The 12,989-nt window shown below is 35.9% G+C and overlaps 1 protein-coding gene and 1 pseudogene across 2 annotated transcripts in view; one reads left to right on the forward strand and one right to left on the reverse strand.

Moving 5' to 3' along the window:
• The window catches only part of LOC149051612 (uncharacterized), a 418,635-nt pseudogene that overhangs the window by 245,267 nt on the left and 160,379 nt on the right, over window positions 1-12,989 (forward strand). The window lies entirely within an intron of this gene.
• Window positions 582-10,474, reverse strand: LOC149051637 (uncharacterized). Its single transcript, XM_089186623.1, has 19 exons — window positions 9,342-10,474; window positions 7,194-8,255; window positions 6,815-7,029; window positions 6,681-6,740; window positions 5,917-6,112; window positions 5,385-5,492; window positions 5,166-5,253; window positions 4,800-4,890; window positions 4,660-4,709; window positions 3,799-3,925; window positions 3,601-3,704; window positions 3,164-3,266; window positions 2,905-3,055; window positions 2,714-2,795; window positions 2,388-2,454; window positions 1,990-2,074; window positions 1,431-1,555; window positions 1,092-1,133; window positions 582-979 (listed from the first exon to the last, which is right to left on the reverse strand). Exons 1-19 carry the CDS (start codon window positions 9,397-9,399, stop codon window positions 887-889), a joined length of 2,907 nt encoding a protein of 968 aa, XP_089042749.1. The 5' UTR covers window positions 9,400-10,474; the 3' UTR covers window positions 582-886.

Here is a 12,989-nt window from a genome sequence, read left to right on the forward strand (position 1 = left end):
CAAAGTTTGATTTGAACTGCGAGGTGCCCCAAGGCTCCTCTTTAGGACCGCTCTTATTATGAGAGTTTATCTGGAGATATTGTTATTTCTCTCCGAAAGCCGCTGCGAGGGTAAAGAGCTCGAGTCTCGCTAAAGAACTCTGAAGAAGTCATAATTTTCGGAGTATGTTTGTGGCACTAATCTAGTGAACAATAATTTATGTTCTAAAAAGAACTTTCGTACTCATTCAACAAATTCATAGATAAAAAGACTATTCCCCATATCTGACAAAATTTCGTCAACATTTTTTTTGTTTTTTGTTTTTTTTGTGAGTTAATTTTCTGACAGCATTACGTTTCCTCAATTCTGTACTTCTTCCCGGTTTGGCAGTATCAGGTTAATGGAAATTCAAGATCAGTCTCTTGCTAGAAGGATAAGCTTTTAGCTTGTGTTATTTTTAGTAAATATCATCCTTCTGTTGCTAATAAATTTGCAGGAGATTGTATGTCACGCGAATTCTTGACGTCTTGTCTTCGGTTAAATTCTTTGCACCTGCTTAAAACAAGCATGGCGAAATAATCCATTAACATCGAAATAAACTGTTTCATTTCGTAATTCTTTTAATAGAATAGAGTGCGATCCACAATCATACAGCGAGGAAAACAAATAAAATTATATAGTTGTGATATCCCCAAGCTCCAGAAAGTAACTATTTAGTACCAATTATGATAAAAAAAAAAAAACTATTCCGCTGTGGCAATAATTATGAGCGATGGTGATGAAAAGTTTTCGTGCTCCTCGATATATGTCTGTGCTTGTATCTTGCTGGAGTAATATTTCCTTAAAGAATCGCTACACAGCTGTGATATCTCATCCATCCTCTTTTTAACGTAACGTTATCATCACTTCAATTAACTTGTGAGCTCTTCCTCGCAGAGTTTCCACGATCTACAGCAGATGGGAAAATGATGTTCATCTTCCTTTTCAATCGCTCTCTAATCTGCAGATGAACAGGCGACCAAATATCAATTTCTGACCCACAAAATTTCTATTGATGTCTAGCAATTACACAATTCGCCTTATGTACATCCTCAGTTTGATATTCATCTCACCTGGCTGTTCCGCACACAATGAAGAACAAAAATCAGGATTCCCTAGAACAGATAATTATATCAGTATTACACCTCTTGTAATCCGGGTGAGAAGGGTCATAAAGGTATGATCGTTTGAGATGAAAGCACAATAAAAGTGGCGAAAGAATGAGTTAGAGCAAGTGTCATATCTTGTAGACCAATAAAGATTGTCTGATGTTGGGTAAGTTATTTTGAATAGGCGATATCATATGACCAATGTCAAAGAGTCTTTTTTTGGTAAAAGAATACTTTGAGCATTTAAGTATGTGAACAGATGAATAAAATTTATTTATTGACTGATTTCTATTGAAAGCTTACCTGAGTAGAGTTGAAAATGGTAAAAATGTAGGCGAAAGCTTTGTGTAATGATAACAAAAGTCCAAAAAGCCACGTGACACCAAGCACTGGGATCATCACCGCACATGTTTTAATGCCAAGTCTGAAAAACGACGACAATATATAATGACATGAATGAAAGTGATCCTCGCAGTGATGTGCACTAGGCCTTATTTTCACTACTGCCTAAGTAGCGCACATCACTGCGAGGATCACTTATTCATGTCTTTATCCGCAGTTCAAATATATGACTTTCATATATTCTTAACCGTCAATATATAATGAGCAACGACAAACCGTTTCTTTCACTCAGGTGAATTAACTTTTTTCAAAAGTCGTATTGCCTCATCGTCGCAGACTAACTAGAGCGGAATCTAGACAAATAGTGCTAAACTAAATGCGACAAGAATGTGATCACATTACCAGAGGAGCCTTTGTAGAAACTAGTTATAATTTACCTTTGCCCCCTGAATTTTATAAAATTCAGGGGGCAAGTTTATCACAATTATCTAATAAATGTTAAATTTGAAAACTTCCCGTATTTGCTGTGTACGGTTGTTTTCTCCCGTGGGTTGCATTAATGTGCTCATCTCCTTTATCACTCGGACGAGTATCAAAATGTTGAGCTGAAAAAAAGCAAGGAATATAAAATGCATCACCGACAACAGAAAAAATTCTCATTCGTCTCTTTGTGAGCGTTTGAAAAAAGAAAAGTCTGAATATTCATTAAAAATTAAAACCTCTTTTTTCAGGTAGCCAACGCACTCCTGCGTCTCTATGATGGGCGGCAGAGAGCCCTGTGCTGCGCCACGCTATCACTTTATTAATGAAAATCTTTAATAATAGGTAGTCTTGGTATAGGAATAACAATAATATTACCGACAATAGTAATAACAATGATAACAATATTAATGAGGCGTTAATTAATCAGAGACTCACAACTTCAATGAAAGCTACAAATGTGACGAAGATCCAGATCAAGTTGTTTGTTGAGGACAGCCAGCAGCTGGAGACGAGTATATAAAAAAAATGAATGTCTTGAGTATAACCTTCACAGTACGACACAAATCAAACACAACAACACAATAAGACAAGACAACTGCCAGAGAAAACAAATGGGGTAATGACGGAAAACTAGAAAGAGATATTAACAGCAGCAATACGCCGTAAAATGCTGATTATTAAAAATGGAAAGAGAGAGAGAGAGAGAGAGAGAGAAGAGGAAGAGAACAGACTGCAGGTGTATTATTGACTGTTTCTCATACTATTTTTCACTGGTATAGCTTTTAATTCCATCTTTTCCAGCGGCGATGCTTATTGAAATGCTAACCATGATGAGGGGTAAACCTAAACATAAGAAGAAGGAAGTGAGCGCAACTGGAGAAGTCACGCGTCCAATTTGAGGCGTTTCCGATTCAGCAGCTCACGATAATTACATCAAGTGAAATAAAAATACCCCATGATATGAAATGATACATATGCATCTTGGTGTTGATGTTATAAACTTTCACGACAAACAGGAAGAAATAAATTCCCTCCACCAGCATCCAACAGAAAGCTGCCATTAGGAAATACTGCAAGAAAGCTGCTGTTAGGACACATAGAGCCTGCGAGAGAGAAAAAAAGTTTTTGTAGGTTTTTCATATTATTTTCTAGGGAATCTTCTAGGCTCCTAAAAAGCATAGAGACCATGAATAGATAAATAAAACACTTACCATATTTTCTGTAGCGTTTATGCCGGCGAGAAAGATTATTTGTCCAGCTCCAAGGGACACAGAAAGACTCAGTCGTATTTGAGTCAGAGGTTGCCATACGTCTCTAGTAAAACAAGCAAGCAATAAAAAAAAACTAAAAAACAAACAGAAAAAAAAATCCAAGACGAGACAGAAACAAAAACAAAACGAAGGAATATCTGACAAGGTATTCTATTAATTATGTACTGTACTAGTTAAGACATCTTACCTGCTTTCGCACATAAATTTTATAAATCTCTATTACATTTTGATCATCTTCATTTGTTATTAATTTATTTTGTCGAAATACTTTTTAATGAAATCGATATGTTTTTTAAAGAACTTGTCTGTTCTAAGCCCTAAAGCCTTTAAGGTCATGCAAAGACTCGGTTCTTTGAGCGTATGGTTACAGTACTTACGTGAGGTAGGAATATAGAATAATTGTCAAAAGAATCGCGAAGATGGAAAGACTTAGTCCCACGTTCGTGATAATTTCCAGAATAGTTTCGTCTTCCTTTAAGAGCTGTGAAGAGAGATGAAGAGATGGCAATTTTTTTATTTGATCCTACGAAATTTTATAACCAATGCTAAACGTAAGGCGAAAATAAACTCATTACCCCTGGGCTACCGTTGGAGTCAAGTAAGACAGCAAAATGAGTCAAATGATTGCAGCTGCAAACTGTTTCTTCTGAGTTGCTTTTCGAAGTAACTAAGTGGCATCCTGTCTCTGAAAATTCGCCCGAACTGAAAAAAATAAAATAATGAATAATAATGATGATCAAAAGAAAAATAAAAGAAAACTTATCAGGGCACCGATAAGTTTAATTTCTGTCTTACTTTCACAGAGTTCATAACCTCTACACATCGTTGAGTACTTTCGGATTTGGCTTTTGTCGACATCTTCTCCCTGTCACTAATGGATTTGCATTTGAGTGATCACTGTCAGTACTTTAAATCTGAGGCAAGTGGTATACTGATGATATTGATATTCAGGCTTAGCACAATTCTTATTTAGACTCGTCAAACATCAATACACCCTAACCTAAGTGAAAAAGCAAACAAGGAAACAAGCAAGGCAAGAAACACAGAAACAAACAAACACGATAATGCAAACAAACAAATCAGTGAACGTAGAATTAAAGTAAATGGAAGGAATCTAAAAGCAATTGATGTATAGATATATTTATGGAGACAGAAAAAAGAAAAACAGCAATTACAAAACCTCCCAAGAAAAAAATAACATTCACCAAATCAATGCTTTCATTTAAAGAACAAACAGATTGACCTTGAAAGGCCTTTTTAGAACGTGGGGAAAGTTTCAATGTCTCGTCAAAGTCGAGTGAGAAATTATTGACAGCTAATAGTAAACCTAGAAAAACACCCATTTAAGTATAATAATCATTAAATTTTTTTCATAATTTAAGCATGAAGAATCAGCTATTCCTAGAATAGGATGAAAAATATATTCCAGCTGTTACCTTTGACTTGAGCCACTCCAAAACATGCATTTCTTCTCTCCTTCACGAGTCTGTAATCGGAATATAAACATTAAAATCATATACTCGGAATAAATATCACAATGCAAAACAATTGATACTGATTTTGATCGTGTTCTTACCTTCAGATTTCTGAACCTTAAGATGACATTCTCTTTTAACTTTTCTGGTTTTGGATCTAAAGCCACGGCAGTTATCCACGAGTCCAAATACCTTCGGAGGAAATATAAAATCAGTATGAAACAGATTTATTTAAAGTGTAGTAATTATTTTAATGAAAACAGCAAGCTGGGAGCCTATTCGAACCAGTGTTACTTAAAGGCTAATTTATCAAACACGGAAAATATCATTGATTTACATGACCAATTTTCTTTCGACAGGGTTTTGAAAAATTTACAACCTAGTAGATTCAACTGATCAAGTTTCTTTTTTTTTGTATTTTCGATGGAAGGGGCATTTAGTTAAGAAACTGTAGGAGGTAACCTCACTTTGTGGCGCCCGTTATAGTTCTGAAGGGTTGATCTGTAATTAATACGTCATGGAGATCCTTGTACACGATCCCAACAACGACTGATTCTGAAAAAGTAAAAAAAAAACTTGTATGTATTTGTAGATGTATTTCAAAACTGCAAAAAAATTGAAGAGGAATGAAGAGTTGTGCTTTGTCATAGCACGTCAAAGATTTAAAAACTGAAGTCAATACAAACCGTTGTTGGCAAAGTTTTTATAGGAAACCTCCAGGCTTGTTTGCAGTTCTTGTTTCCCAAGATAAAAGTCACTAGCATTTTTTCGGTAGGTTTTTTGTATAGCCAACACTGATGGACAAAAAAAATAAAGACGAAATTAAGAGTAACACATTTTCCAAGAGATATTTTTCGTGTTGGTCCGAAAGCAAGTCATAATCCTAATATGATAATTTTACTTGTTTGAAAGCTACGTATTCCTTACATAATCTTCTAAAAAGTACAGTCCTCTATAGATCATCATGACATCGGAAAGTTGAGGTTTTAACGCTTTTGAACATTCCAATCGCCGAAAAAAAATGTCCATAATCACTGTGATTGATAAAAATAAATGGTCAATGGGAGGGATTAACCGGCTTGATCTGGCTACAGCACCGATCAGCAGGTCCCGTGAAAAAAAGTTAAATCATCAAATCAGCCATTATGTCATTGTGTCAGTCGATAAACAAGTAATGGATTACTTCAAATCGGTACAAATGATCATGCACTGACTCACCCAGTTTTCGGCTGTTTATCTCTACTGAAGAATTCGCTCCAATCATTTGGTGTTTGCCATAATCAAGTGCGAATACCTCCAAGGCGACTGCCACTTTAAAGACGGAATTTCTTATTATTTCGATTTCTTCTTTGGTAAAAGGTTTTTCGAGGTTTTGGGTACTGGTGATGAAGTCTTCAAAAATCCCTATAGCTTCCTGAATAACATAACATATTTCTGTTAAAGTAAAATGCTAAAAGTTGGGATCCGTGAGACTCAAACAAGAGTTTCCCATGAGTATCGAGCGGCAGAACCCCTGATCGCGGTCGAACATTTTAACAAAACAGTTTGCGGTAAAAGTAATGCATTAATTATATAAGCAAGGCCTATATTTCGTCTACTTCTAGTTAGGTTACATAAAAAATTGGTAAAGAAACAAATAAAAGCCAAAAATGGATAAAAGAACAAAAATCCTGCAAGATAGCCAAATGGTGTGTAGGATGTGCACAAGTTAAGGAATCAATTATTTCACTGATGTCAGTTCATATCTTATTAATGATAATAATAAGGATAGTGATAATGATAATGCTATAATAATTGTAATAATGATATTGAGAACGATGGCGATAATGATACGGTCTTGATTGCTCTTCTTCGAATGAATTAGGAGTTTTCTTCAAGCTTAGGAACTGCTGCATTGTATCGGTCAGTCTCTCTAACCATTGCACACTTCATATAGACTAAGTGGATTAATCACAAAAGATAAGAAAGAAATAAGTTCATACCATCAAGGACAAGATTCTACTGATTACTCCTCCTTTTAGTTTGGAAACAGAATCGTTTGCCTGAGATTAATAAAGAAAATAAAGTTGGCGAACAACAATGTTGTAAATAAAAAGCTTTACAATTCTTTGCTTACCAGATTTTTAATAACTTCCGACGTCGATGACTGACGTGTCCGTAGAGACGGAGACGATGATGATCCTGCTGCCGATGTTTCCGATGATGACAACAGTAATGATGAAGATACTGATGCCCTCGCTGGTAACACTGCTGCTGATGGTGAGTGTGACGAAGGTGATGGTAACGGTGAGATTAATGCCAAAGGTGACTGCGACATTGATTGCAACCGAGCTGAATGTTGAAGAATATTTAATTGTTAAAATAAAATTGACGCTATGGTAAGGTGCGCCGAATTTTCCAAGAAAATATTTCATATTTCTTTTTTAGAATCTTAAACACTTCTTCGTAAAACAAAAAAAGAATGTTTTAAGTATCCAAAGTATTATTGTACTCACCGCAAGCTTCTGTTCCATGTCCCGTTGAAATTTTAGTTGCGAATACTCGAATTGTTGAAGCCCCAATAGATGTAACGATATTCGGCGAGTATGAATCTGAAGTGATGGAGTGACCGTCACACATCTGTGTACAATCGTTAGCGTTAAAATACTTATTGCACACCTGTGCATCACCTCTGCAACTTTGTGTTTTACATTTTCTCCCGCTGCAGGTCAGGTTGCATACTTTGGCTTCGCATATTTGTTCACATTCCTGGTTGTTACATTCTAGATGCATTTCACATACATTTCCTTTACCTTGGCACTTCTGTGTTTTACAATTTTTCCCTCTGCAGTTCAGATTACATTTTTTAGCCTCGCAGGTCTGTTCACAATCCTGACCGTCGCATTCCAGATCCATTTCACATATATTTCCTTTACCTTGGCACTTCTGTGTTTTACAATTTTTCCCGGTGCAATTCAGATTACATTTTTTAGCCTCGCAGGTCTGTTCACAATCCTGACCGTCGCATTCCAGATCCATTTCACATACATTTCCTTTACCTTGGCACTTCTGTGTTTTACAATTTTTCCCGGTGCAGTTCAGATTACATTTTTTAGCCTCGCAGGTCTGTTCACAATCCTGACCGTCGCATTCCAGATCCATTTCACATACATTTCCTTTACCTTGGCACTTCTGTGTTTTACAATTTTTCCCTCTGCAGTTCAGATTACATTTTTTAGCCTCGCAGGTCTGTTCACAATCCTGACCGTCACATTCCAGATCCATTTCACATACATTGCCTTTACCTTGACACTTCTGTGTTTTACAATTGTTCCCACTGCAGTTCAGATAACATTCGTCAGCGTTGCAGGTTTGGTCACAATCGCTACCTTCACATTCCAGATTCATTTCACAGAGCTTTACTCCATTACTGCACGTCTGTTTACACCCTCTCCCCTTGCATTTCATACAACAAATATATTTACCATAATTCGCGAGCGAATTGCAATGATCGCCTCCATTTTCACATACCGATTTACATTTGTTCGAATCACAATCTCCACTGCCCAGGGTAAAACCTGAAACAACAAAAACAAGAACAAAACCAAAAATATAAGAATATTGAATTTGAAAATAACGATGAAGATAGTTATGAAAAATACAAAGGTATCGCAGAACCTTCGTTGTGTAAATAATTATACCACTGTTGCATAAGACTGCTGAGTATAATTTTCATGGAAACTACCATTACAGCAGAGTGATTGCATACATCATCTCGTTGAAACCAAGTCTTCAACTACCACGAAGTTGACAGAAGTTTCCAATATACAAGTTAATAAAAAGCGATATCTTTAAAAAACTAACATCCTTTTATGCAACTTTCTATATAGGTGAGATATTTCTCAGTATTTTATCTTATTTTGTATCATTAACGCCGTTTATTTATATTTATTTGTCCACGTTTTTGTTTGTTTACTTAATTTTTGTTTATATCATTATTACTTTTTCCAAAGATAGGCGGCCTTTGTAAGATTAAAGAGTGAGGCTTCTTTCCAAAACTACGTTTTGCAGCTTAGGAATTGAGAAATACATAAAGGCATCCCTGGGTGTAAAGAACGTTTCTGCATAACGATGTTGGCTTCTCAGACATTGTTTACATATCAATGGTAAATTAAACACCTAGGAAAAACTGACCCATATGAAAATTTCCAAGGAGAAAACATTGCATTGTTAACCTGCAAAGCTCAGTAGTTTGTGAAAGGTGAGAGACGACGGAAATTTCAACTTTCTTTGAAGTCATTACAGAATTTGCATAAAATATCCCATCGCTGGTTGCATGTTTGCGCAAAAGCTTCACTTTTTCGTAATAGAAGCCTGATTTAGAACAGGCTTTAAGCCTGTATCTCAATAATACAAGGGTAAAATGGCTCCATGGAATACATCCCCTAAAATATTTCGTCTTGGCTTCCTGAGAAAAAGCCTGTGTGGCCACCTGCCACTAAGGATCGTCTAATCCTAAACTAATCTAAGTTTTAGCGGCATTTGGAGGCTTTTCAAAGGGCAGCCATTAGATGGACTCCTCGGAGTACGCTTAGAATGCATTCTAAATGAAATTAATTTTTTCTAAATGAAATCAATCTTTTAAAAGAAGCTTTGGTACCCACTCAACATAATTATTGATAACAGGAGCGTTCCCCACAACTGGCAGCTTTTCGTCATCATTATTTTTTCCGTTGGGTGAGTTTAGTTCCTGTAAGCTGAACCAAATGCAACCTTCTTGAAAATTGTCAGTGGCTGTAGATCGGTCCGAAATATCCTTTGCCAATATAAATTCAAGGTTTGTGATAATTTTCCTTTTAGCAAGAACCAGCCGTTTATTCAGCGCTGACATACATCACGGTAAACTGATTGTCATGCAAATTATTTTCCTCGGGTATTTCTGCCGAAATTTAGTAGCGGTAAGCCTTCTTACTTAAGTAAAAAAATATGACAAAAATGAAACTAACTTTTCAAGCAAATGATTCATTCGAATTTTAAAGCTTTTTCAATAGTTTAGCATGGGATACACAATACTTGGCGAAAAAAGGTGCATTTTTGAATAATATAGCCTTGGGCTAAAGATGTCAACTTGTGATGACGGGTTTTATTCACTTTAATGATACTATCAATTATTGACAGGTGCCACTCTTTGTTTATTTAACGCCTCTACGTCGAAATAGGTTTTGTTAAGAACGCTAGGAGTTGCTTCGAAACAATTGCGTTTCCACTTGTAAAATGTCTATCATAAATAGATATAATATAGATATGTTTTGTTCGCGTTTTCTAACGGTATTCGCTAAATAGTGCAGAGCGGTAGATTTCACCTGCACGTGCCACGCACTAGAAGATGTTATTGACAAAATATGCGACGTTTTACGTTTCTTGGAACAACAAATGGAGATAATAGTTCACCAAAGCTTAATTAGTTGTTTGACTTCAGAAACTTACAGAGGTAGAGATGGATTCGTTAGACATGAGTGTTCCCTTTTTTTTTTCTCCAACATATCAAAATAATTATGTAAGTAACAATGAAGAATCTTTGGTGTTAGACTTTAGGGATCATAGTCACGCGGAATATCGTCGTTATTTTTTCACCTGCGAGGGAGAAGGAGGATTTTGTAGGGAAGGCCGACTTGATGCGTTAGAAACCTAAAGGCACAACGGGTATTGGCAAACCCAGTCGACCTTATCGCTTAAGAAATTCTCGCAATGAGCTTATTTGACTCGAAAATAAATAAAACCTGAAAAAAAATAAATAAAAAAAATTTAAAATTAAATTTCCTTCATATACAACTGTCGCCATTGCGATTTTTAACTGCAACCCACATTGTAATTATAATAATAATAGTGACAATACTAATTTACTGTTTTTGAACACGGGCATAATAGTTCTGAATAGTATTCCGATTAACCGTTTCCTAAATATTGACGGGTTGATACCTAAAAGCTAATAATAAATGTTTTTGTTATCAACCAGCTGTTTCAGACTTCCATTACGGTTTTTCGAAATGTTTGGGAAATGACCTAGAATAAAGGAAAACACAAAACACATGCACTGAAATATTATCAATGCACAACATTTCTTTTTCTGCGCAATGATAATCTAGAACTGCTCCGTCGAAGTTGTCTATCGTGTTTGATATGAGTGATTTAATATTACTTTCGTAATGAGTTTGATCACAGTAAATCGACCATATTTCGTTCCCCATACTATTCCCTATAACGTGTTCAAATTTTCAACGGTTCCTCTCTTAACTTAACACCGAGTCACAAAAAGCGTGAAGCGTTCATGAATTGAGAGGCGATCTCTGTAAGAGCGGTCCAAGGTATTTCGCATCGGAAAAAAGTTTCCCTCAAACTTTGCCCAATAAACTATCTTTGGTAGCAAGTAAAGGAAACCACATTAGTTTCTGGAAATACGTTAAAATAAAATTTTTAGAGCTCTCAAAAGTCAAAGTTGAATATCCTGGTCCTCGTATCACACCGCATGCAGCAAAAAATCTTTTGTGTTTTTAAACTGTGTGATATGTTAGGTGAATAAAAAATATTTCAATTTTGATATTTGTTTATTTAGGGGTTCGTCATAATTTATTTAAAAACACTCGTTAGACAGCTTTCTGAAATTGGTCAAAAGTACTCTTTCCTTCTTGGTTGATGATGTGTGCTCGTTGGCAAGAGAGTGAAGGTTGCCCAGCCTCAAAGTCAAGGTACTAAGAGACATGTGCAAACATTTTGAGCTCGCATTCAAAATGCGAGATACAAAGACAACATTTCTAGCGAAAATGGAGGAAATGATTTCGGAGTGGAGTTGTAATGCGGTCTAATTATGACGTTCACCCGTTAAGCGAATGCGATATCCTTTTTCACAAGAACTCTCCAAAGTTATGAACAGCGACTGCTATACAGACAGGTGTGACGACCAAATATCATTTGTTCCTGTCAGCTAGAAATTCGAGCAATCGCTGCTTTACTTAGACTTGAGAGGTATTCAGGACAATTATACGATGGAATTACGTGACATAGTCACTGGTCACGGTGTATTTTAGTATGTGCTGCTATCGCCGGTTACACTCGATAGAATCCTGTAGTTTGACTCTGAAATGTTCATACAGATTTGAAAAGCATAACCTTTCAGAACTCAAATATGCATGAAATAGCAGAAGCCAAATTTTTAAAAAAGAGTTTCCATTAAAATGTTAAGCGAGCGCTAATCAAATTATGATTCAGGTTGTTGTTGACGTCTTGCGTCACGAAAAGGGTAAAATTTGTCAAATTCTGGCCTTTTGAAATGTTTAGAGTATCAATCGGTGTAGTCTAAAAGCTCTGTCCTACTATCCTTTCAACTTAAAATGGTTAAAATCTAAGATTTTTTGAGCTACTTATATAAAACGGTCGGAGTTTGTTCAATGAACTAATTTGCATAATCGGCTGTCACGCTAACAAAATCGCTGAAAGTTTAAAGACACCGCAGCGAACAAAATTAATAAGTGCAAGATGCTTTTACATTTTTCTGCAGCCTAACATCTTATTAGAAGAAATCAAGCGGAGTTTTTAATGGTCTGGTCTGGACTTGAGCAATATCAACCAAGAAGGAAAGAGTACTTTTGACCAATTTCAGAAAGCTGTCTAACATGTCTAACGAGTGTTTTTAAATCAATTTTGACGAACCCCTAAATAAACAAATATCAAAATTGAAATACTTTTTGTTCACCTAACATATCACACAGTTTAAAAATACAAAAGATTTTTTGCTGCATGCGGTGTGATACGAGGACCAGGGTATTCAACTTTTGAAATTTTCGATGTCGCAAGAGGTCAAAAAAGGGCCTTTAGCAGCTTTGACTTTTGAGAGCTCTAAAAATTTTATTTTAACGTATTTCCAGAAACTAATGTGGTTTCCTTTACTTGCTACCAAAGATAGTTTATTGGGCAAAGTTTGAGGGAAAACTTTTTTCCGATGCGAAATACCTTGGACCGCTCTTACAGAGATCGCCTCTTAATCGTTGGCTTTTTCTTGAGACGCGAGCTTGGGCCGCCTGTGGTTTGATATATTCTATGCAAGCATTTGAAACGCTAAAAATTGACTACCTTTTATCCCTTATTCATTACGTGATCGTACTTAAATACAGTTTATTATCATTATTATTATTATTATTATTTTATTAAGGTGTATGGTCTGAATACTCGGCTACGTGCAGCAAGCATACTGCTCGTTTTCTTTTTGTTTTTTTCTTAGGCACGGGAATTCAAATAGATCCGAAAAATTCGTGGCA

Source organism: Pocillopora damicornis, chromosome 1 (assembly GCF_964200805.1).
Source record: "Pocillopora damicornis chromosome 1, jaPocDami1.2, whole genome shotgun sequence".
Lineage (NCBI taxonomy): Eukaryota > Metazoa > Cnidaria > Anthozoa > Scleractinia > Pocilloporidae > Pocillopora > Pocillopora damicornis.